The sequence below is a fragment of the Saimiri boliviensis genome, chromosome 11 (assembly GCF_048565385.1).
Source record: "Saimiri boliviensis isolate mSaiBol1 chromosome 11, mSaiBol1.pri, whole genome shotgun sequence".
Classification (NCBI taxonomy): Eukaryota; Metazoa; Chordata; class Mammalia; order Primates; family Cebidae; genus Saimiri; species Saimiri boliviensis.
The window spans coordinates 87,890,115-87,916,422 of record NC_133459.1 but is presented as its reverse complement, the minus strand read 5'-3'; the positions used below and the strand labels follow the sequence as shown (position 1 = coordinate 87,916,422).

General features: G+C 39.8%; 1 protein-coding gene and 1 non-coding gene across 2 annotated transcripts; both read right to left on the bottom strand.

Annotated features, from left to right (window-relative positions):
- Positions 1-327: 327 nt before the first annotated feature.
- On the bottom strand, positions 328-20,491 carry LOC141580453 (uncharacterized). Its single transcript, XM_074381548.1, is given in 9 exon segments — positions 328-449; positions 3,878-3,948; positions 7,105-7,251; positions 8,867-8,973; positions 13,054-13,227; positions 13,388-13,502; positions 18,800-19,098; positions 20,059-20,234; positions 20,311-20,491. Coding segments are annotated over 9 exon segments (1,392 nt in total).
- LOC141580491 (U6 spliceosomal RNA) lies at positions 5,043-5,146 on the bottom strand. Its single transcript, XR_012512659.1, has one exon. It is a non-coding gene; the product is annotated as a U6 spliceosomal RNA (small nuclear RNA).
- Positions 20,492-26,308: the final 5,817 nt, after the last annotated feature.

Genomic DNA, 26,308 nt, shown 5'->3' with positions numbered 1-26,308 from the left:
GATCAAAGATCCTTTGATGTATTTTCATAAAAGTTTTAACCAATATACTGAAATGTTTGTATTAAATATAGATTTCTATCTTGTTTTCCCATCCCATCCCTAAATTCTAAGTATAATCCTGGTACTCACTCCCAAGTTTATGCTAAATGCTAGCCTATACAAAAAATACTCTTTCTCTTACTTTCTTCTTTTTGTTATTTACATGTTGCTTTGTTTCAAGAAAGAATACAAAAATGCCCTACGAAAGAGATTCTGTTTGTTCACATGCTGCCAGAGGGGAAAAACACAAAGCACATTTTACGGAAAATAATTTGTTACAAGTCAGAACTAAGACATGAAGCCAAACAGGGCACTCCAGGACTGAATCTGCCGTGCTTCTTCAATAGGCTTCTTGCTCTCTTTCTTTCCTGGCAGCTGTGAGTCCCACAGGTAACAGAGAGTGTCAGTCCCTAAGAGAAACACAACTCCGACATTCATCTTTATCTATTAAGTTCATCTGTCCCAATTCTGTGGATGCTGACTTTCAGTCATTGATGATGATACACATGGACATTTATCATCAACTTTCAGATTCTTGGATCTTTGACAAGTCTTATTATTGAGAGTCAAACTAGTAGAATGCAAGTTATAAATGCTGATTATCCAATTACCTACTCAAAATATCCTGTATGAATATTCCATTAAAAATGCATAGAAAAAACTTAGTCATTCCTACTAACCTGCTACTGTTTACTCTTCTGTATTCACCAGAAAATTTCCTACTCCTTCCGCATGTCCAGGTTAAATGCTAGTGTGCAATCTGGAAACCAGTGCATCATCTGAGCTTTCTATCCCCCAAACTTTTCTTATTCAATTATCACTAAATCATATTGACTATACCTCTCTTCTGTCTCTGCTTTATATTCCCACTGCCATTTGGAACATAAACATTTAGAAAATGGCTTTTATTTAAATAAAAATGGCCAACTATTAATGTTATTTCTCACATGAAAAAATTTAAGCAAAACAAATGAAAAAGACATAACACCACAAAAAAGGCCAGCATTTTTAAATGAGTAACTAAGATTCCTAAGTTTCTTTTTTTTCACCATGCATGGGTGAAAACCTCTTACTACATTGACACTAGTTCAAGGATGTGTGACAAGGAAACTGTAGCTGACTACTACTGCAAAAGCTTCCTTTGTCTCCTGGTTTCTTTACATGGTTACCTTCCATCAATCCTTTATAAGGGGTCAGCAAACTACAGACCACAGGCCAAATCCAGTCTGCCTTATGGCTTTGTAAATAAAGTTTTCTTGGATCTCAGTCATGCCTATTTGCTTACATGTTATCCGTGGTGGTTTTCACACTACAACAGCAGGGTTAACTAGACACAACAGAGACCACATAGTCTAAAACATTTCCCACCTCATCCGTTACAGGAAAAGCTTGCTAACCACTTTTACACCATAACCAGAATGCCTTAATACTCAAATTTAATCTTGTGACTCCCCTACTCAAATTTCTCCAATGAGCCTCTGCAGGAAACACTGCTGGCTCCCTACCAATAGCCTTTCCTTATTCTTTCTTGCAGAAGAAACACAAGTCTATTGGGATGTTTATTATCCCAATTCCCCTCCTCAGCTTCAGAAAGAGAAATGAGTATTCTAAGCTAATCACTTCTCCGCTTTCCCAGTGCCTGGTTTTGGGATGTGCATGTGGTGTGACCCATCCAATGAAATGTTACAGGAAGCGTCTTGCATGCTTCTAAGTTTTCTACCCATTTAAAAGACACTGTGAGGAAAAGCAGCCCTTGCGATGTTGTGCTGTGAGAACAAGATGTTTGGAGCTGTTGTGGATTAGCCAACTATGAAAGGAGACATAATAAAACACTGCCAACAACACAGCTGAAAGAGGGACAAGTGGGATCCTGGGATATCACTGAACAACCCAAACAACTCTGATTCCTACTGTTTTAGCCACTGCTCATCTAGTATGTGCAGTCCAAAGCATTCTACTGGTAAAATTCCCATGGCCCAACAGATAAGAGCTATTCATTTCATTCATTCATTCATTCATTCATTCATTCATTCATTCCTTTATTTATGGAGATAAAGTCTTACCCTTTTGCCTAGGCTGGTGTGCAGTGGCACAACAGCTCACTGCAACCTCTAGCTCCCAGGTTCAAGTGATTCTTGTGCCTCAGTCTCCCAATTAGCTGGGATTACACATGCTGGCTACCACACTCGGCTAATTTTTGTATTTTTAGTAGAGATGGGGTTCCACCATGATGACCAAGGCTGAAGACCTACTCGTTTCTATAGTATTAAAAAGACTATTATAAACTTGCCTTAGCTGAGTATTCACCTCATTCCCAACCTCTCATATCTCACACTTTTGGTACTAGCAAAAGTGAACTGCTCACAAACCCTGCAAAGCTCGCTCAAGCATCTTGTCTTCTGCACTTGCTGCTCTTCCTCCCAGAGGGAATCGCGTTAGAAGTTCCTTCCGGCAGACACACAATCTTGTTACACCTTCCTTCTGCCAATCATCATTCTTCTGCTTCTTTACCTTGAAATATTCTACTCAGTTTGCATGCTTACCTTCAATCCTACCTACCTTTTTTCAAAAAGCTTTCATTCCTCATCAGTTATGCCTGGCACATAATCAATATAATAAATAATCATAATTATAAGTTTCCAGTGGGCATCTAGCACACAGCAAGCACTGAATAAAGTAGCAAAATAATAAAAAATGATAATCATAATAACGAGCTCCTCTTTGTATTTTTATTTGTGTTCTGTAGCATTAGAAAAAAATGTATCTAAAAAACATTTCATAGTTAAGTGGACAAGTTAAAACATAAATAAAAATGTTTTCTTTGTCAATTATGTTGAAAAAGCACAGAAATGAAATAGAGACAATTGTGTTATGAGCACCTTAAAGATCAAAATTACATCAATTTCATCTTTGTCTCCTTGTTATCAAAAGCTCTCTGATAAATAGATGGCTAAATTAAAGGTGTCCTTATACAATCTGGATTGTACAATGTATTAGGTGTCCACATCCAGGTAGCATAGTAGCATTTTTGTTATTGTGAAACATTTTCTACTTTTATTATCATCTGCCGAGCCTAGAGTTGGCCAATTTGTATATTTATTATGACAACCTTTTGATGAATGGTAGCCAAGCATCTTGTTCTAACAAAATTACTGTTATCATGACAATTAACCCACAGATAGAAGAACACATCTTGTTCCAACAAAGTAAATATATCTCTTTTCATTTCAAATTAGGAGGAGTGAAGTCAGCAATAGTGAGACCTTGCTGGTACGAGCATATGTTTCCTGACCAGTGCCTCACAGATTGGTACCAGTCCATGGCCTATTAGGAACCTCACTACACAGGAGGAAGTGAGCAGGAGGCAAACCAAGGAAGTGTCATTTGTATTTACGGCCACACCTCTGGCTCATCTTACTGCCTGATGAGCTCTGCCTCCTGTCAGATCAGTGACAGCATTAGATCCTCACTGAAGCATGAACCTTGTTGTGAACTGCCCACATGAGGAATCTAGATCATGTGTTGCTTATGAGAATCTAATGTCGTATGATCTGTCACTGTCTCCCTTTGTCCCAAGATCAGACCATCTATTTGTAGGAAAAGAAGCTCAGAGCTCCCACTGATTCCACATTATGGTAAGTTGTATAATTATTTCATTATATATTACAATGTATTAATAGTATAAAGTAGCAAAATAAATGTAATGTGATTGAATAATCCCGAAACCACCTCAACCTTTCCCTAGTACATGGAAAAGCTGTCTTCCACAAAACCGGTCCCTGGTGCCAAAAAGCCTGCTGACAACTGGCCTAAAGTAACTCACTATCAGAAGTCTTACCTGGATTGGTGTTTTCAGAAAACTTTTTTGACATCTGTTTTTCTTTGTAGTCTGAAAGTAATTGGTAAATTCTGTGTATAAAAATGTAATAAATAAAAAGACTTTTAATACTGAGATAAAAAATACTTACCAAATGTGAAATGCTTAGAGTAATTCAAACAATATCAGAATATCAGAACTTAACAATATTATTCCATCCACCTATGTGTACATTCTACAAACTTATCATAAACAAGAAAAAGAGTAAAGTGAAATAGTCATAAATCAAGGGCACTATGACCCAGTAAGTTAACTCGCATTAGTCTGACATAACGTGTACCAGCTCTGCATAAGTCCTAGCTGCATAATGAACAGCTATTTGTTCTTGGACAAGTTGCTCCTCTTGGGCTCAATGTCATCTTCTACAAAATAAGAACTTTGCTGCCTTATTTCACTAGATTGTTATAAAGATTTAACAAGATAACATTTTTTAAAAGCTCACAGAAATATTAAAGCAATGGAATAATTTGTTCCTAAATTTTATGACTGAAATCATGTTGGAATTTCAAATAAAACCCAATCTGTATTTTGTGCATAGGTTCCAATATGAAAATGTTGCTGTTTTCAGGAAATGTTATTAAGTCCTAATTTTGCTTATTAGTTGTCCTACTCTTTGTGGCTCATAGTTCAGGGCATCTCAACTATTTCACAGTTTGTAACTAAATTTATTGATAAATATCTCCTTAAAGTAGATGACATGATTGTCCGCTATTATGGAGTCTATCAATCACACTAAGGGCAGAAAAAACAATGGATGTTAAGACTTGGCTTGGACCAATGATCCTTCCCTATAGACTCAAACTCTCAAACAGCAGATGTTTGTCAGGATGATGCTTTATATCCACATTCATCTCCAGCTGACATGAGAGACCAAAACCCTACTTTCATTTATTTTTAGGTTCCATGAAGAAGTTGCAAGTTTTCGACATACATACTAACAACGTATTTTGCACACAACACCACACACATTATTCAGTTCCAGTGTTATCTCATAGACCACCTTACATGACTATTTTTGCAGTACAAATAACAATTTCAATATTTTGGTGACACCCATTCTGCTTTGAATCACTCTGTTGCGTTATAGCTAGTAAGCAAACAGTCAAATGGCCTTCCAGTGACTGTGCAAAATATGGAATGCTTCAAAAATCTGTGTGGCCTCCTTATGCAGGAAGCCATGCTAATTTTCTCTTTATTGTTTCAATTTGAGAATGTGTGCTGCTGAAGCAAGCAGAAAGTTCTACTTTTACACGTGATTGGAAAGAACTTACAGAGTAGCTACATAAATTGGTTATGAGTAACATATAAGCAGGGAATAATACACTGCGGAAGGCCGCAGGAGGCCTCTGAGGAGGAAAGCCTCTTCATGCCTCATGTTCCAGTTCAGGGTGACCTTGGCTCTGTTACCATAAACATTGTGCTCAAGGCTATAAAAACCCTTCATAGCACTATGATGTAGCCAGACTTGTGGGCTCCTTGTAAGGTCTGTGTTCCATCAGCTGTACTTAGATAACAAGCTAAAGATAACCACATGTTCTTCTTTTGTGAAACCCCCAAACTGCCACTGTTATTAATCCTTAGAATGACACATCAGTTCCAGTTCACTGATTCAGTTCTGGCTCACTGGTTCACTCCACCATCATCCTCTCCCCACCATTACTCCACCCCTATCCTGTAGATCAAAGTGATTGTAACCAATAAATAGAATGGATGGTCAGAGCTTGGGGATTTCACTGTCACCTCTGAAGTAATAAGTGATGGCCCTCTGGTCCCATTGTCTCTCTTAATCTGTCTTTTTCTCATTCCTTTGTCGCCACCGAACTCAGGGTACCCACAGGTGATGTAGGGGTGGCTCCCTACATTCTGGTGCCCAATGTGGGGCTCATGGAGCCCTACATTCTGGCACCCAACGTGTGGGGCTTATGGATCCCTATGTTCTGGCACCCAATGTGTGGGGCTCATGGATTCCCTACATTCAGTGATGAGACATGGACAAGGTATGGCTCTGTTAAGTCCAACTAACCTACTTGAGATTCTGAGAATTCTCTTCAATGGCTTCCTGTGAGGTAGAATTTGAAAATATTTTTAAATATTGAGGTAGAGATGCAAGTAGCTTGGGCAATTTTCATTATTATTTAAAACAGATCAGTCAAGGGGCCAATCACAACTGGGAGTCCGCTGCTCTGGGGAAGGTAAACATGGGACTTTCTACTGTCTCAGGTATTATACAGGATATAAAGGTGAATGAGGGTACAGAACTGGTAGCAAAGAAAAAAGAAACACTCATCTCTTCCTGCCACATTATTTCAACCTCTCTGACCATTTAGAGCAAGCCCAATGAATATCTGCTACGGAAAAGACCAACAAAGGCCTGAAAGGATCTCTAACCATGAAGGTCTCAGCTAAGTCTAGGCTGAACATGGGGTTGATGGTCAATTAGCTCATTTTGTGTGTGGATAAAGTCACATTGCCAGAGCACGGTGCTGGTGCTTTGGGAATAATGGCTGAGCCTATAAGCACAGGTATGTGAATTTAAAAAATGCTGTAACTTCAACATCTCTGTATGAATCACCATGAAGACCTCAGGGATCTGAATCAGTAAGGGCATCTTGGTGTCAAAGATCAACCATTACCAGGCAGCAGGACCAGTTTCAGGGGCAAAAATGCAACAGAATCAACGGAAACAACAGAATGATTGGAATGCCCTTTGTTTCTAGTCCTTCTGATTTGATAAAAAGGATTGTCTTCCTTGGATTTAGTAAATCCCTTTGGTTCTTGAAAAATTCAAAGAGTATGTAAGAGATAGTCTTCAGAAGACAGTAAATGACTTTCTGCTAAACTGGACATTTCAAGACCCAAATAACTAATCAAAACAAAAAAAAAAATGAAGGCTATGAGACTATTTTTTATCTCATGCATAGGTGTTATACTTGGATAAAATGAACAATGTTGGAATTTGTAAACATAAAGGTCTTACAAGTCCTGAGATAAAGAATCCTGCACACACTGGTACTTCTAACCGGTCTACCCTTTGCTTGATTTCTAGCTGACGCAGGCGACTAACTCATTGCCACTCTAAAACTACCCAAACCAAACTACTACATCTCACTTGATATATAAGATGAAATCGTTGTAATTATTTTAAGCCTTAATTTAGTGTTAACTAGACTTTTCATGTAAACACTTACATATTATGTTGACTAGACACAGCATAATCCCTGGCAGTTTTTCCAGATTTATCTTGACAAAATACATCAATATCTTGATCAAGTAGAAGGCCAACCATACCAACCATACTTGCTGATCCACAACATACGTCAAGTATAAGCACAGTCCTAAAATGACAGCGAGGTAATTTTTCCCTAACTGTAATAAAGTTGTAAGCTAATCTGGCATACTTTACCCATTTAATATCTTGCCTGTCAATGCAAAATTAAACATTTGCATCCACTAAAAGATGTAAGCATTTTGGGTGCTCAAGTGTTAATCTCTGTAAAATACCACCAAGGTTAAAAGGAAGGGACAAACAGAAAACCTCTTATCTCAGTGGGGCGTTAAATAGTAGAAGCTACTAATTTAAAGGCCTTTGATGGGCAAGAAACTATGCTAGGGCCACTTATCTGAAGTGAACAAAGATTTAAGTAAAGATTTCCTTCCCACTTCCCGAGACTGATACACGGTAACAGAAAATCAGCTGTGGGTTCACATAAGAGCTATCTGCATACTGAAAGCAGTAATATTAATAAGAATGGTGAAAACAGGAGTCATAATAGTTTCAGTTAATGATGCCAATAAGCATGTGCTGGGCACTGAATTAAATGCCGCACACACACATCTTTCTTGCTTATGCACAGGCAATTCTGAAGGAGATATTCTCCTCTTTTTCATATGTGACAACACATTTGGTGGTAAATAACATTGCCAAGGTCACACACCTATCAAGTAAGAAAGCTAGGAATTAAACCCAGTCTTGTGTGAATCCGAAGCCTAGCTCTTTTCTCTTATCACCCACCTACACCTTGCCTTCATTAAACGAACAGTGTATCCACTTAAAACTATCTTTACTTCCTCTCTCCATACCAATTAAAAATAAGGCCAGGCACAGTGGCTCACACCTGTAATCCCAGCACTCTGGGAGGCCGAGGCAGGCGGATCACAAGGTAAAGAAATTGAGACCATCCTGACCAACATGGTGAAACCCAGTCTCTACTAAGAAATACAAAAATTAGCTGGGCATGGTGAAGCGTGCTTATAATCTCAGCTACTCAGGAGGCCGAGGCAGGAAAATTGCTTGAACCTGGGAGGTGGAGTTTGCAGTGAGCAGAGATGGTACCACTGCACTCCAGCCTGGTGCCTGGTGACAGAGCGAGACTCTGTCTCATAAATAAATAAATAAATAAATAATTAAATAAATAAATAAACCATCAAAATACACTGGAATTAAAACAAAAGCGGATGAACTTACAGTATGTGGGAATAGCCATTATTTGTCTTGGAGGCATAAGTTAACGTTAATATTCTTCAAAGAAAGCAAGTTATCGCAGAGTTATTCCAAAGACAAAATGATTATCAACTCCTATTTATGTTTAATAAAGTGTATTAGTAGAAAAGCATATAAGACATAGAGATTAAAAACTACTAGAAAGAGTTAAGTTCAATACTAAGTCATAAGTAAACTAAAAGTTAAAGTTCACACTTCATGAGACAAATATGAAATCCATTTAGCTAACATAAATCATATAACCAAAAATGTCACATAATAACATCAGTCAGTGTAGTAAGAGGAATCCCACTAAAACGGTTCTTTATGTTGCCCAGTCTAATTGTTTTTCTACTTAACTGATTTGTTGATCCTGATCACTATGTTGCAATAAGTTAATCTTATAAATGTTTATGACTTGAGTGACTGCTATCATTCTACAACACAGAGATTAAAAAAAATAACCATACCTTCCAAATTTATCAATTGCATTTACATTAGCTTTTTTCTTGATTAAAAATTTCATCATTTTCTCTTTTTGTCCGTATACAGCAAGTGAAAGTGGTGTGAGGCCACACTGTAAAACAATAAAAGCAAAAATGATATTTGATTCAAAAAGTTATGTACTTCTCAACTGAACTGGAAACTATATAAGATCCTATAAACTTACACTCATAGAAAGCAAACAAATTATAGTCACTTCCTTCTTACTCTTCGGTGCTTTCTCACACACTGCTCTTTGCCTTGGAGACACCTCTCTTCTTCCTCAACACATTAACTCTGATCATCTCAAAAACTCACTTTAAACACTTACTGGTTCCAGGAATCTTTGCTTCTATGCCAGCATTTGGCATGGTGTTATTGGATGATAATATTTTTTCCATCTAAACAAAGAGCTGTATCTTTTAGCTCTATATTCTCAAACTCCAAGACAAATTCTTGGGTATAAAGCAAGAATTTGTAAAATATTTCTTTAGTTTCATGTTTTACCAAAAGATCAAGCTCCAATGTGCAATAAATATTGCTACTAAGTCTCATACTGCCCATTTCAACAATTTTTCTAACATTTATTCATTTAAAATCAATTTGTATTTAAGTTTTCCAGATTGGTAACTAAGTAAATAATCAGTTCACAGAAATAGTGAAACCAAATTTACAGAATCCCTATATGTAGTCTCAATAACTCCATGGTTTTCAGTGTTCAAAACTGCCATCCTGATTAAGCAAATGCTCTACAAACGTTTTATTTTTTATTATTTATTGTACTTTAGGTTCTGGGGTGCATGTGCAAATCATGCAGGATTGTTGCATAGTTACAAACATGGCAAGGTGGTTTGCTGCCTTCATCCCCCTATCTCCTCTATCTTGTATTTCTCCCCTCATTATCCCTCCCTACCCTCCCCATCCACCTGCTGTCCCTCTCCTAGACCCCCTCAACCAACCACAGTCTCTGATGCTCCCCTCCCTGTGTCCATGTGTTCTCATTGTTCAACACCCACCTTTGAGTGATAATATGTGGTGTTTGGTTTCCTGTTCTTGTGTCTGTTTGCTAAAATGATGGTTTCCAGAGTCATCCATGTCCCTACGAAGGACATGAACTCATCATTTTTTATGGCTGCATAGTATTCCACGGAGTATATGTGCCACATTTGGTTTATCCAGTCTATAATTGATGGACATTTGGGTTGGTTCCAGGTCTTTGCTATTGTAAACAGTGCCACAATGATCATATGTGTGCATTTGTCTTTATAATAATTTATAATTTTATAATTTATAATTCTTTGGGTATATGCCCAGTAATGAGATTGCTGGGTCAAATGGAATTTCTATTTCTAGGTCCTTGAGAAATTGCCACACTGTTTTCCACAATGGTTGAACTAATTTGCAATCCCACCAACAGTGTAAAAATGTTCCTATTTCTCTACATCCTATCCAGCATCTGTTGTCTCCAGGTTTTTTAAAGATCACCATTCTAAGTGGTGTGAGATTGTATCTCAATGTGGTTTTGATTTGCATTTCTCTAATGACCAGTGCTGATGAGCATTTTTTAATACGTTTGGTGGGCTCATATATGTCTTCTTTTGTAAAGAGTCTGTTCATATCCTTTGACCACTTTTGATTGGGTTTGTTTGTTTTCTCATAAATCTGTTTTATTTCTTCGCACATTCTGGATATTTGCCTTTTGTCAGATGGGCAGATTGCAAAATGTTTTTCCCATTCTGTTGGTTGCCAGTTCACTCTAATGATTGTTTCCTTTGCTGTACAGAAGCTCTGGAGTTTAATTAGATTCCATTTGTCTATTTTGGCTTTTGTTGCCATTGCTTTTGGTGTTTCAGCCATGAAGTCCTTGCCTACGCCTATGTCCTGAATGGTTTTGCCTAGGTTTTCTTCTAGGGTGTTTATGGTGTTAAGACTTATGTTTAATTGTTAATCCATCTGGAATTAATTTTAGTGTAAGGTGTCAGGAAGGGGTCCAGTTTCTGCTTTCTGCACACTGCTAGCCAGTTTTCCCAACACCATTTAGAGAGATACTGGATAGTTGATAATACAGCTTCAATTGATCAAAGAGGTTTAGAATTTGCTACAATTCTAACTGAGAAAACTCTGATCTTACTAACAACTTACTGAGCTAAGCACTTGAATGGTAACAAAGAGAAACAAAATCCTAAGAGGACCATCCTCTACTTATTGAAGACTACTCACTGCAAATTTCTAAAGACCTTCTGAATGGCAGTGAATAACTGATGTTAGGAGAAGGTATTATTCCGTAAGCTGATTGATACTGCCAATAATATTCATTTTAACATCCCAACCACAGAAATAAAAGTCAGATTAGGCCAGCAATGGTGGCTCACACCTGTAATCCTAGCATTTTGAAAACCTGAAGCAGGTGAATCACTTGAGCTCAGGAGTTCAAGACTGGCCTGGGCAACATGGCAAAAAACTCATCTCTACTTCGGAAAAAAAAAAACACAAAAACTGAGGTTGAAGGACCACCTGAGCTTGGGGAGGTCAAGGCTGCAGTGAGCTCTGATCACACTACTGCACTCCAGCCTGGCAGAGACCTTGTCCCCCACCCCCCAAAAAAGTCAAACTAGTATTATGGAAATGAAAGATATAAAGGAATTAGCACATATCCAACTCCAACTGCAGCTATTCTAGAGATCTTAAGTTTCTGAGATGTAAGAATTTATATATTACACTTATTTATTCAGTGATTCCTCAGCAGGAGTGTATCCAGATTTTGAGGAATTTGTCATCGTTGTTTAGAGAAAGGTCTCATTATGTTGCCCAGGCTAGACTCAAACTCCTGAGATCAAGCAATTTTCCCACTCAGCCTCCCCAGCAGCTGAGACTACAGCCATTCACCACCATGCCTGGCTTCAAGGAAACCTTTTGAAACATACATGTCCAGGATTTATTAGACTTACTTTAAGAAAATCTTCAGGGGGAGAGCCTAGACTTGTAGATTATTTAAAATTTTTCCTCAGGTTACTGGGATGCACAATTCTAGCTGAAAACTAGTGCAACAGATAATTACTTCAGTGTCCTCTCTTAGCCACATGACCAATTCCCTTTATCATTTGAGGATTTGGCCAAAAAGAGAAAAGAGTAGGAGAGAGATTCATTTGCTGAAAACACCAAATAATTTTCCCAGGTAAGAGAAGAACAGGGTCTAGTAAACTCAAAATACAACTTGATCTTGTTATTTATAAGCTCCTTATCTCCCACCTTCCAATCAAGACATTCTAAATTAGAAAGCAGAATTGAGACTCTAGTTGGCTATTTCTACCAGAAGAGGATCATGAGTCAGTTAAGTACCTGTTATTCCCTCTGCTCAAGGGTTTCCCACTACATTACCACCTATTCACTGCCAATCTGGTTCCTCAGAGGCCTCCTAACATTGATCTCCAGGCAATTTATAACTAACTCCTTCTCCCAAACTGAAAACTCATTCTCTAAAACTGAAGAGAACTTTGTCTCACCATACAAAAGAAATGAATGAGTACCAACACACACACACACACACACATACACACACACACACACACACACACACACACACACACAACCGCTTCATGGTCTTTCCCCTCCATTACCTAATTTCCAAACTAGCCTTGATATTTCTGATTGCTCTCTTCTCCCCTTTCCATTTCTCCCTCATGAGCAGTCAGAGCTACCCTAAGCCTTGCCACTCAAGATACATCACTTCATATCTATTACTTTTCTTAGAAATTTGCCAAAGCAGCAGGATTTCCTTTCACTGAAACATGTTTTTGTTTTCTTGGAGTTTTAATGTAAAACTTATTTCCAGGGCAAATTTTACTATTTTACGGTCATTAGGAAAAATAAACAAACAAACAAAAAACCTGGGAAAGAAAAATTAGAAAAAACAATAAGTATCACCTTTTACAATTTCAGTGTTTTCAAAAAAAGAAATTTACCACAAGTACATTTTTTAAAAAGCTGTACCCTCTAATTCTTCTTTAAATTTAACAATATTGAAAATAAAGTCTTAGGCAATTAAGTCATTTCAAAATATTTTCATTCAGGTATGCTTGAGCTTCCAAATACAGAAAACTAACCCTTACACAGGAGGTCAGTGTTAAAACCATAGCATTTCAGTATTTCTTAAATAAAATTGGTAGATCTATACCTTGTTTTTTGCTTCAATATCAGCACCGTATAAAAGCAGTGCTTTGGCCAGTAATTTGTCTTCACTGTAGACCGCGTAGTGTAGCGCGGTATTGCCATACACATCCGGAAGGTTTGGGTCAGTGCCATGTTCTAGCAACGTTAACACACATTCATCTTCTTGGCACTGTACGGCCTGTCAGTATTAGACCAAAAACAAATCATAAATCCTAGGAACTCAAAAGAAATATTCCACAGGTTTCACCAACTAGCCATATTTAAATGAGAAAACTCATCTTTATTCTACATATTGGAATCAAATCCATCTCATGCCGATACAGTCGGCTACTGCATACCTTTATTAGAGCTGTCCTCTTTTTGCTGTCAAAGGCATGGAGTTCACATCTTCTGTACAGCAAGAGTTTTACTATTTCTGAATTCCCATTGGCAGAGGCCAAATGGAGGGCAGTTCTATGAGAGTGAGAAGACTTTTTAGGAAATTGTAGTGCACTATCTACAGCCACCTCAGCAATTCATGTCATTGCAAACACTGAACAGTCTGCTATTACTCTGCCTTCAAAACAAACATTGCATTTTCCTTTGAAGAAAGTATACTATTTATTACCCCTCCTTACTCACTGTATGAGTGAAAGAGCAGCCTATTTGAACAGAAAGAGCATAGCCCTTGCATTCTATTCAACTTGGGCTGGAATCCTCTTTCCGCTCTGTCACTTCCTAGTTGTTGCTTAGCCTTTTTGTATCTCAATTTCCTCAACAATAAAATGGGAATGAAAATAGTAACTTTCTCAGAGAAAACCACTGTAATACTTAAATGAGACTCTACACAAAAGACAGAGAATAGTTCCTAACACAACAGCTCAATAATTGCTAGATATTATAATTTTTACTACTACTACTGGAGATGTGAATTGAGTGAGATAATACAATTATACCTACACTTTGAGGTATGTTTTAAAGATTACAGGTAACATTCTATTTTAGTGATTCTAAGATGATTCCACGTTTGAACATTTCTTACACTGGAATGTCACTTGTAATTCATGATTTACCATAACTGTAATTGGCAGCATTTAAATAATTCTCTTATTGGGACGTAAAATAATGAGGCATCTTACAATCCCTGGTGCCTTACATTAGGTAGGCAACGTTATAATATAACAGGTCTGGCACAGTTCTAGTCCGATGACTGGCATTTAGATGAATTTTAGTTCTTAAAAGAACTATGAAATAAGAAGGCTGAGGTGAAAACAAAAACAAATTTCTAAAATAAACTAATTCTTACTTCGGTTTTCAAAAAACTTTAAGCCAAAGAAAACTTGAGATTTAAATGACTAAGTATGTCTCATTTTTTTCAATACTCGGAATTACAGAATGTATGTAAATCAGGTATTTCCAATCATTAATATTAGGATTTAAGACTACTATCAATTTTCTTTTTTTAAAAAGGATTTGGAAAACTATTTGTGGAGTTTCTTCAATGTTTACATCCAGTGATACCTGTGCAGGATGCGTGGTTTTGTTACATAGGTAAATGTGTGCCAAGGAGGGTTGTACAGATTGTTTCATAACCCAGATATGAAGCCTGCTACCCGTTCCTTCTATTTCCTGCTGCTTTCCCTCCTCCCAACCCCCACCGTCTGATAGGCCCCGTGTGTGCTGCTCCCCTGTAGGTGTCTGTGTGTTCTCATCATTTAGCTCTCACCTGTAAGTGAGAACATGTGCTATCTGGTGTTTTCTGTTCCTGTGTTAGTTTGCTAAGGATAATGGCCTCCAACATCATCCATGTCCCTGTAAAGGACATGCTCTCATTCTTTTTTTGTGGCTGCTGTTTATGTATCCCATTTTAGTTCTTAAAAGTACTAAAACAGTCTTTATCCAAGATTGTTATAAATTTTAAAGGGCAATTAAATGTTATCTTTTTACTATTTCTACCTTCAGAAATGCTTCTGTTTGAAAGGAGAGAGGAAAAGCTTCAATTGAGATTAAGTTCTAATACCCCAGTTTAAAATCTCTCAGTTTGCCCAGCCCCAGCATGTAAACATGAAGTTTTCAAAGATGAAGGACACTGACAGGGAGTAGAACCTGCCTACCACGTAATAGGTTCGAGACACACCTGCCACATAATAGGTGTCTGGCTTATGTTTGATGAATAATCAGATTGAAAGGATACAGCTGGTGAGTTCAATATTTAAAAAAAAACAAACAACTCCTGTAGAGGAATACATTTGTAATAGTAATAATCAGTTATATTTGCTATTTTAATTTTCATATATAACTAAAGTAAAACCATTAATCCACAGTTTTTACACATTAATCTATATATAAGGAGAAGATAAATATATAATAAAATGTATATACAATAAAATCTACAGGAACAGGTAAACAGATTCCCTCTACTTCTGGATAGGGTAAAAGTTTACAGAAGATACCCATCCACAGAAATAAAAATACATAATAGAATGGGAGAAATTATTTGTATCTATGCAAGTAGCATATTTCTTCTCTTCCCAAGGATTATTTCATGACTACTGAAACTTAACTAAAACTTTTGAGATGTTCGTTGCAGAAATCACAGATAAGAGAAAGGGAAAAACTTCACTCACAAATCCCCAGAAATAAATTTGATCATATTTTCTACATCTTTTTAGTTAACACAAAAGCAGATTGTTTGTGTATATGTAAAACAGATTTTTCCCTCACTTTATATACCAAATTACATCTTTGCATGTCAACATATCTCTATCTATTGACACCCTCAATGGTTACATATTATTCCATGCCATGGATGCACTGAAATTTGTTCATAAAATCTTCATATGAGTTCTTCTCAATACATTGCTATTATAAGCAATACTAAAAAAAAAAAAAAAAAAAAAAGATGTATACATTTCTTTTTTTTTCATTGTTTATGTCTGTTTTGTTTCATTTCAAACTTTTTTGGGGTACCTTAAATTGTAACTTCCAAGAACCTGCTTCAACTATGGGAAGGCAAGCCGATTTTAACTATATTAGCTTTGTTTGTGTAGTTCTTCATCAACATGCAAAGCAAGGCCCCACCATGTGGGAAAACTTATATAAAAAAAAACTTTACATTAGAAAAAAAAAAGGTTCTTTACTATTTTTAACTCTCGTTCTTAGGTTTCCTTTATTGTGTGCTATAGAATTCTTCCTCTTTCTTGTCCCTATGCATTATTTATATGGTTCTTCTTTTGGTACAATTCCCCATAATATTCCACAATGTACTGTTTTGTGAGTAGACTGAATAGTTTTTTTTGCTTCTTAACATCCAGTGCAGAGTTGTAGATGTATACATTTATTAAAGCTATTTCAGAATATTGAAATTGATGGGTAAAAGGCATATACATTTTAAAAATAGAGTTCTTACCACCAAAGTATCTATTTGAAAAGTCACAGCAACTTAAACTTTAAGCAACTGTGTAAATACCACTGTTCTTCATCCTCACACACTTTGTGGATAGAAAACCATACTCTATTCCCTCCTTTTTTTTTTTTTTTTTCCAGAGGGAGTCTTGCTGTGCCCCCAGACCAGAGTGCAGTGGCACAATCTTGGCTCACTGCAACCTATGCCTCCCAGGTTGAAGCAATTCTCCTGCCTCAGTCTCCCAAGTATCTGAGATTACAAGTACTCGCCCACAGGCCCAGGTCCGGCAAAGTTTTGTATTTTTAGTAGAGACGGGCTTTCACCATGCTGGCCTGGCTGGTCTCAAATTCTGAAATCATGATCCACCTTCCTTGACCTCCCAAACTGCTGAGTTTACAGGCCTGAATCACTGCACCTGGCCTGTCATTCCTCTTCTAACTTAAATTAGAATTAGAAAACAGTATTTTCTAATTCTGTTAGAAATTAGAAAATATTTTCTAATTTCTAAACAGTATTTTCTAATTTCTGTGAAATAGAAAACAGTATTTCATTCCTCCTCTAACTTAAATTCCTTCTCTTACCAGAACACTATGTTTTCCTAAGTGCGTAGATCACTGGTAGACATACAAAATTACTTTGCCCAATTTTAAATTGAGTTTATTTAGTTGTCTTTTGGTTGACTTGAAAGAATCCTCTGTAAAATGAAAATACATGTTTTGTAAAGATGTTGGACCTCTGTTAATGTTTTTCTTATATACGGATGTTTTTTATTTGGCAAGCCAACCTTCAGAATACTTGCTTTGGGAGGTTCTTAGGAAGGTCATTGTGAACATAAAAATACATCTGCATATATAGGCCAGGCACAGTGGCTCACACCTGTAATCTCAGCACTTTGGGAGGCCAAGGCAGGTGGATCACAAGTTCAAGATTTCAAGACCAGCCTGGCCAAGATGATGAAACCCATCTCTACTAAAAATACAAAAACAAATAGCCGGGCATGGTGATGGGCACCTGTAATCTCAGCTACTCGAGAGGCTGAGGCAGAGAATTGCTTAAACCTGGGAGACAGAGGTTGCAGTGAGCTGAGATCACACAACTGTACTCCAGCCTGGGGGACAAAGACTTCACCTAAATATTTATATATGCTTATATAAATAGGCATTTGTGGTTTTTTTCTGGTACTTTTCACCTTTCGTGTATTTAAAGTTTTTTACTCTATACTGCAGGAATTTATTTTTATCACATAAAAATCTAGCTAGGTTTCTCCAAACAGCATGCATTTCACTTAGGAATAATTAAATTTTTTACTAATATAAAACATCACCTTTATCAAGGACTAAATTCTTACATACATTTGACTATTTCTGGATTTCCTATTCTGTTCTGCTCATTTATGTCTTTTCAGCTGTTAGTTAACAATTTGTGGAAATAGCACATGCAAATTTTGACATCTGGAAAGCAAATCTTTTTCTATTCTGCTACAAAAAAATTAATTTATCACAATAACAGACAGCATGCCTAATTTAAAAATGCTAAAACTTTGCTATTTTCATTTGGTTTAGGTAAAAGTGATAAATACAGAAAGAGCTCATATCTTTTTAAAAAAAAATTTTTATTGCATTTTAGGTTTTGGGGTACATGTGAAGAACATGCAAGACTGTTGCATAGGTACGCACATGGCAGTGTGATTTGCTGCCTTCCTTCCCCTCACCTGTATCTGTCATTTCTCCCCATGCTATCTTTCCCCACCTCCCCAACCCCCGTCCCTACCCCATTTCCCCCCAACGGACCCCAGTGTGTAGTGCTCCCCTCCCCGTGTCCATGTGTTCTCATTGTTCAACACTCGCAGAAAGAGCTCATATCTTAAGAGAAATGAGTCTTCCTATTCAAAGACACAAACCATCTTCCCATTTATTTTCCTTCTAAGGTTTCTCAGTAAATAACATATTTACATAGGATACATTGATATGAAACACATATTGAATTTTATTTGAAGAATATTTAGCCAGAAGTTGATATACTATGGAACTTAGTTCTCAATATATACCTTTCTATAATGTATATGACATTGTTTTAAAATGTGTACATTAAAAATAATCCACTGCAACGATTTAGTTTTGCGAGGTACATCACTTTAAGACAGTCTATTAATGTTCTCCGAGGGAAATTATAATTTGATTGGAAATCAGTTAAAGTTTTGTTTTCACGTTGCTGCTCATAAAGAGGCCTGTGCCCTGACCCCTCTGAGGTTTCCACAGCCAGGATGGTGTGGGGCCTGCAGAAAAAGCCAGGCACCCCGCCACCGCCCCCACACCAGTAGGGCACATCCCCACCATCCCACCTCCTCTCAGCGAGGCCCAGCTACCTTTTCTCCTTGTCTGTCTGGTTCACATCAGTGTTCCTGAGCATGAGGATGAGATCGGCTCTGGGGACTTTACTCCACCAGGCGGCTCTGTGGAGCTTGTCCAGGTCTTCTCACCGGACCTGGTACCTTGGCTCCTCGAAGGCACTGTCGTCATAGTCTGCCCAAGTGCCCACGTTGCTCTTGCCGCTCCCCCTGCAGCAGGAGAAGCAGTGGCAGCACCATTTGCTCATCTTGCTCCTGAGACCAAAGGGCTTCTTCATAGCGGAGGCAGCTAGCTTTGAACAAACCTCAGCCACGGTCTGCTTTTAACAGCCAGGGGAGGCCAGTAGTAGTGGGCAGATCGCCTCTACCAACCAGCTTGACCAACTAGCAGGAAACTACGGGTTTCCAACCTATTTGAAGAGAAAGGTCAATCCTAGCCCGAACCTGCCCACCCCAGGAGGGGAGCCCAGCCCAGCCCAGCCCAGCCCACCCAAGGAAAGCCCACGCCCACCCAGGGAGAGCCCAGTCCAACCCAAGGAAACACCCAACCCAGCCAGGGGAATGCCAAGCTCAGCAAAGGAATGAGAGGGAGGAAACGTCAGTCAAAGCTAGGAACACGAAGCCAAGCGAGGAACACCACGCTAAGCCAGGAACAGCAAAGCCAAACCACCGCGACAGGCAAGCCAAGCCATTATGTGCGTGCGGTGTGCTCGAGGCCAAGCTTCTACAGGTGAGCCACAACGTGCAGTGTGCACGTGTCCCAGCCTCCACAGGCGAGCCCCAGCGTGCAGCGTGCGCGTGTCCCAGCCTCCACAGGCGAGCCACAGCGTGCAGCGTGCGCGTGTCCCAGCCTCCGCAGGAGAGCCGCAGCGTGCAGCGTGCGCGTGTCCCAGCCTCCACAGGCGAGCCACAGTGTGCGGCGTGAGCGCCTCAGGTGGCATCACTGCACGTGGCTCAGTGACCGACGTGTGCAACCCACGCGTGCCAGTCCTGGCGCCACCAATGTTAGTGACAGCCTTGTGTTCCCCGTAAATTTCGTGGGAATTGATGGAGGTTTCAGGCCATTGAGAAGAGAAGGCCGCCCCTGAGAAAAAGCCTCTTGAAGCAGTGCTGGGTCTGGAGCCCCTGCAACTTGAGGATGCTGACAGCCTCCTCTGAAGAAAGCCCCCAAGACAATCTGGGCGGTGCTGGTGCAGGTGGCTGCGGCTGCAGCTTGGAGCTCGGGCTGTAGGAGCTTGCTGCAAATGGCCTCAATATCACGAGCACAAGCAGCTCACCGAGCCCAGACCCTGCCCGAGGCACTTTTGCCACCCATCTGCACCCACATGGCTATTGGCGACGGTGCACTCTGGAGCCACAGGATTGGAGCTGGGCGGCCAGCTCCCGCTCTGGTGCCGCAGGCCCAGTGTCCAAGCCAGGGCTAACCGCTGTGGGGCTTCTGGTCTGGAGGGCTCTGCTGGAGTGCAGTAGGGGTGTGGTTCAGGCTGCTGTCTCCAGGCCAGCAGGAGGGGGCTTGGAGGAGCACTTACCTGATGGCGAGAGGCAGAAAGGCACCCCCATGTGCAGATCCAGGTAACAGGATGCTATGAACTCCAGGGAACCAGACTGGAGCATCCCTGGTAGTCTCTGAGCTGGGCCCCAGGCAGTGGCACCTTGACTTGTTTCAGGCTGCTTCATCCAAACCGCAGGCACTTTGGTGTGAGAAGACATTTATGCAGCCAACAAACATATGAAAAAAAAGGCTCATCATCACTGGTCATTAGAGAAATGCCACATTGAGATAACATTTCATGCCAGTTAGAATGGCTATCACTGAAAAATCAGGAGACAACAGATGCTGGAGAGGATGTAGAGAAATAGGAACACTTTTACACTGTTGGTGGGAATGTAAATGAGTTCAACCATTGTGGAAGACAGTGTGGTGATTCCTCAAGGATGTTGAACTAGAAATACCATTTGGCCCAGCAATCCCATTACTAGGCATATACCCAAAGGATTATAATCATTCTGTTATAAAAACACATGCACACGTATGTTTACAGCACTGTTCACAATAACAAAGACTTGGAACCAACCTAAGTGTCCATCAATGATAGACTGGACAAAGAAAATGTGCCACATATATGCCATGGAATACTATGCAGCCACAGAAAAGGATGAGTTCATGTCCTTTGCAGGGACATAGATAAAGCTGGAAACCATCATTCTTAGGAAACTGACCCAAGAACAGAAAACCAAACACCACATGTTCTCACTCATAGGTGGGAGTTGAATGATGAGAACACATGGACACACTAAGGGGAACATCACACACTGGGGTCTGTTGGGGGGTGGGAGCTAGAGGAGGGATAGCAGGGGTGGGGAGGTTGGGAAGGAATAACATTGGGAGAAATGCCTGAGGTAGGTGACAGGGGTTGGTGGCAGCAAACCACCATGGCATGTGTGTACCTATGCAACAATCCTGCAAGATCTACACATATACTCCAGAACTTAAAGTATAATTTAAAAAAAAAGAGAGATTTTTTGAAAGAGGTGGACAAGCCATGTGCAGACAGTTTCCATGAGAATCTTAAAAAATTTTTATGTCCAGTCTTATGGTGCATCTGGTGCTGACTATAAGCTCCTTTTATCTGCTTAGAACTGCAGTAAAGACTTTAAGTAATTTGTTTCTCTGTAAATATAATAGAAAGAGGTTGGAGCTATGTTCCATCAGTGCCAAGATGTGAATAATAAGAAATAACAGCAAGCATGGAGCAGAGAATGATTCGGCAATGTTTGGAAGTCATGGCTGGAGGTGATTATGAAAACGTAAACCTCTCCAAGAATTCACAGTGCATGGGTAATGGCAGCAAAATTCTGAGTACTATGGGGGAAAAAAATCCACAAGTACAGGTACATTTATTGGAATGACTCATCACAGAAACTTACTGTTGGGAAGTGATTACTATATGCTAATGTACATTCATACAAAACCTTTTGGAGTCCTCCTATGATAGAATGACTTATTGAGTTGAAGAGAAAGGAATTTGCCCTACATACCTGAATTTGGTGGAATGACTGCTTGCCCAATATAGACCATTAAGGATGACTAGAGCAGGTAGTTCTTGCTAGACAAGCTTTCCTTCAAATTCTCAATATAATATTCCTGCTAGAGGGTGAGTACAATCTGCTTATGATAGCTAGTGCTGGAGTACCCAAAGGCTGTTCTATAATTGGATTCTCCTCCCCTTGTCCTCTCTGAACTCTCCCCTGCACTTAGACGGTTTTAATGTTGGAGCATCTGAGTGCCAGCCACGTAGACAAGTATGAGAATTTTGCTTTCATGTAGGGTCATGAAGCATTCAGGGACCTGAAGTAAGTCCAGGAAGATCAAAGGGTGGCCCAGGAGGCAAATCTCTAATTAGTATTGAATTAAAGCCAGTAAAAATCAGCTCACATGTCCAAGAATATGAGCTGAGCCAAATCAGGTTGAGAAATCTAGACCAGAAAGAAAAAAAGAATTGTAATAAAATGGGAGGATTTTAGGAGATAGGACAGAGGAGACTGTCTCTGTTAAGCTGATGGGTCCCAGGCTTACATGTATTTGCTCTCAGGTATTTGGTTTGGGTTTCTGGCTGTGTTGATTTAACGTAAACGTACAGGTTTATGACAAGTTGTGCAAAGAAAAAAGCACAGAGGACTCAATGGTAGCTGAGTCCTCATGAGAGTGACAGAACCCAGAATGACTCAAAAGTTCTGGCTAATTCACCAAAGCAATGATGAAGGTTTTGTTGTATAGTTGAAAGAACATCAAATTCAAAAGAAAGCAACAATGAGTGATTCCCAACTTGCTGAACTAATTTACTAGTTTTCATTTTCATTTTTTTTTTTTTTTTAGTTCAGGAGACCTGTTTCATGCTTCTGAGCCTATACAAATTAAAATATAAAAAATACTTACCTTGGGCTGGGTGCCGTGGCTCATGCTTATAATTCTAGCACTTTGGGAGGCTGAGGTGGGTGGATTTCCTGAGCTCAGGAGTTCGAGACCAGCCTGGGCAACTCAGTGAAACCCCATCTCTACTAAAATATAAAAATTAGCCAGGCACTGTGGTGGGTGCTGTAATCCCAGCTACTTGGGAGGCTGAGACAGTAGAATCACTTGATCCCAGGAGGAGGAGATTGCAGTGAGCCAAGATCATACCATTGCACTCCAGCCAGGGTAACAGAGCAAGACTCCATCTCAACAAACAAACAAACAAGCAAAAAAATCCCAAAACAAAACAAAACAAAAACATACCTTACCAGGCTGTCTGTGAGGATCAAATAAACTACAACTGTGAAAATAAATTGCACAGTGTTTAGCAACTATTTTTTGGCATCTTTTTCTCCCTGCCTCTTTTCTTCTCTTTCTCCCTTTCTTTCTCTATTCTTCCTCTTTATCTTCCACAGTAGTCACCTTAGAAGCATCCCTGCCTGAGAATCAGACCCACCAAGCTGTTCACTGCAGTCTGACTTTCTGACATCGCCACGGTGACCTTCAAGTGCATTAATTTGTTGGTTTCCTGCCATGCCATCTCAGCAGGGGGATGCTCAATGCCCACATAGAAGTAAGCAGAGGGCAACTGAAGCCTTGAGTCCGGGTGCCTCAGAGAAGGTGAGCAGAAGCCTCAGCAAATTCAAAGCATGTGTTTTATAAATCAGGAGAGCACACAAGGGCAGACTGTCTGTCAGTTGTTTCCACAGGTGAGTAGGTTGGCTTTACTGACGTCACCCCACCAGTCAGTGTTCACACGTCTTTAGCGATGACACATTTCCCTCTGCCCTGTAGCAAATTTGTCCTATTAGCTAGAATGATGCCAGTTTGGAAACATCCTCTACAAAGCAGTTACCTATAGAGTTACAAAGCAGGGCTTAGGCAGACCACATATATATTCATGTGACCAAAATTGTGCATTATTTATTTTGTAAGCAGATGAAAAAAGGCAACTATAACCTGGGGGGAAAGTTTTGGAGGTATCTATAAGAGGGTGATAGCTGAAACCGTGCAACAGGGTGAGATCACTCAGGGAGAGAGTGGAAAGCAATAGTTAAGGAGCAGACAGACATGAGCCGAGCATGGTGGCAGGTGCCTATGATCCCAGCCACTCAGGAGGCTGAGGCAGGAGAATTGCTTCAACCCCAGTGGGGGTGGATGTTGTATTGTGTCCAAATCACATCTTTGCATTCCAGCCTGGGCAACGAGAGCAAAACTCCCTCTCAAAAAAATAGGAGCAGACAGAGAAAAATGAAGGTGAAAAAGCAAAGCCAGAGTAATGGGAATACAGTCAGAATAAAGTAGTATCTCTAAAGAATCAAGGCTAAGAATGTCAAGATGTTGGAGGGCTATCAAGTTAGGAATATAGATTGATATACAGGCTGGGGACAAGGGAGGAGCCTTTCAGTGGTGTCCTGTTTCTGCTAGGATAAATTCCTAGGATAATTTCCTAATTCAGCTCACAATGCCCAAATTGCCCTTCAACCTCATGTCACATAATTCCCATTCTCCCACTGCCAACTCTCTGGCTTTCTTCTCCTTTCCCCAGTGCACCGTGTTCACTCCTACCGCAGAGCCTTTGGATGGGCTACTTCTCTGCCCGGAATACTCTTCCCTTAAGGTGCACTTTAATTCATCATTCCAAACACAGATGAAGCATCATTTCCTCACTAAAGCCTTACCTGGCTAATCCAGGTCAAGTCAAATTATTTATTTATTTATTTATTTATTTTTTATTTTTTTTTATTTTTTAATTTTTTTTGAGACGGAATTTCACTCTTGTTACCCAGGCTGGAGTGCAATGGCGCGATCTCGGCTCACTGCAACCTCCGCCTCCTGGGTTCAGGCAATTCTCCTGCCTCAGCCTCCTGAGTAGCTGGGATTACAGGCACGTGCCACCATGTCCAGCTGACTTTTTGTATTTTTAGTAGAGACGGGGTTTCACCATGTTGACCAGGATGGTCTCTATCTCTTGACCTCGTGATCCACCCGCCTCGGCCTCCCAAAGTGCTGGGATTACAGGCGTGAGCCACCGCGCCCGGCTTATTTTTATTTTTGAGATAGAGTCTCACCCTGTCACCCAGGCTGGAGTGCAATGGCACGACTTGGATCACTGCAACCTCCACCTCCCGAGTTCAAGTGATTCTCCTGTCTCAGCCTCCTGAGTAGCTGGGATTACAGGCATCCACTACCACGCCCAGCTAATTTTTGTATTTTTAATAGAGACAGGGTTTCACCATTTAATAGAAACAAGGTTTCATAATATTGATCAGGGGGGTCTCTAGCTCCTGACCTCAGGTGATCCACCTGCCTTAGCCTCCAAAAGTGCTGGGATTACACATGTGAACCACTGCACCTGGCCCAGCCAAATTATTTAATTTTATAGAATCATGTCTCTTTCTATTCCAGCACTCTTCCCAATTTATAATTATGCCTGCACACATGTTTTTTGATGACTATGTGTCATTCACTGGATTGTAGACTTTATTAGAGTGAGACTTGAGAAATTCTTAGCACAGCAATATTTTAACTAAACACCAATGGAATAAAGTTTCCCACTGGAATAAAGTTTGATGTAGAAACAGACATCCTGTACTTTCTTCCCATTAGTGCATGCCTAAACAACCCCATCAGAATAGATGAACTTAGAAATCATCATTCTCAGCAAACAGACACAAGAACAGAAAATCAAACACCACGTGTTCTCACTCATAGGCAGGTGTTGAACAATGAGAACACATGGACACAGGGAGGGAGCATGACACACTGTGTTCTGCGGTGGGGGGGATCTAAGGGAGGGACAGTGGGTGTGGGGAGTTGGGGAGGGATAACATGGGGAGAAAAGCCAGATATAGGTGATGGGGAGGAAGGCAGCAAACCACATTGCTATGTATGTACCTATGCAACAATCCTCAATGTTCTTCACATGTACCCCAAAATATAAAATGCAATAAAGTATCTAATTTTAAAAAAGAATTACTTTAGTGTTTCTCCATGATCTGGCACTCAAGACAACATGGCCAGTCTCAAGTATACAAGCTTGTTGATTAGGTTGGTATGGGATAAGTCATTATGAAGAGTTTGCAGTCAATAGTTCCTAGTCTTTGGAAGGGCCACAGACATCTTTACGAATCCACTGAAAGCTAGATTCTGTTACGGGTTGAATTGTTTTCCCCCAAAGAGATGTTGAAGTTTTAACCCCGTTGTCTATGAATGTGACTTTATTTGGAAATAGAATCTTTGCAGATGATTAACTTAAAATAAAGTCATTTGGGAGGGCCCTAATTCAATATAACTGATGTCCTTATATAATGGGGCAATATGGACACAGAGATGAATATATATGGAGGAGACACAAGGAGATCGCCATCTATAAGCCAAGGTGGCCTGGCACTACCAGAAGCTGGGAGAGAAGGATGGAACAGGTTCTCCCTCCCAGCCCTCAAAGGAACCAGTCCTGCTCATGCCTTGATTTCAGACTTCTGGCTTTCAAACTCTGTGGCAATAAGGGTATG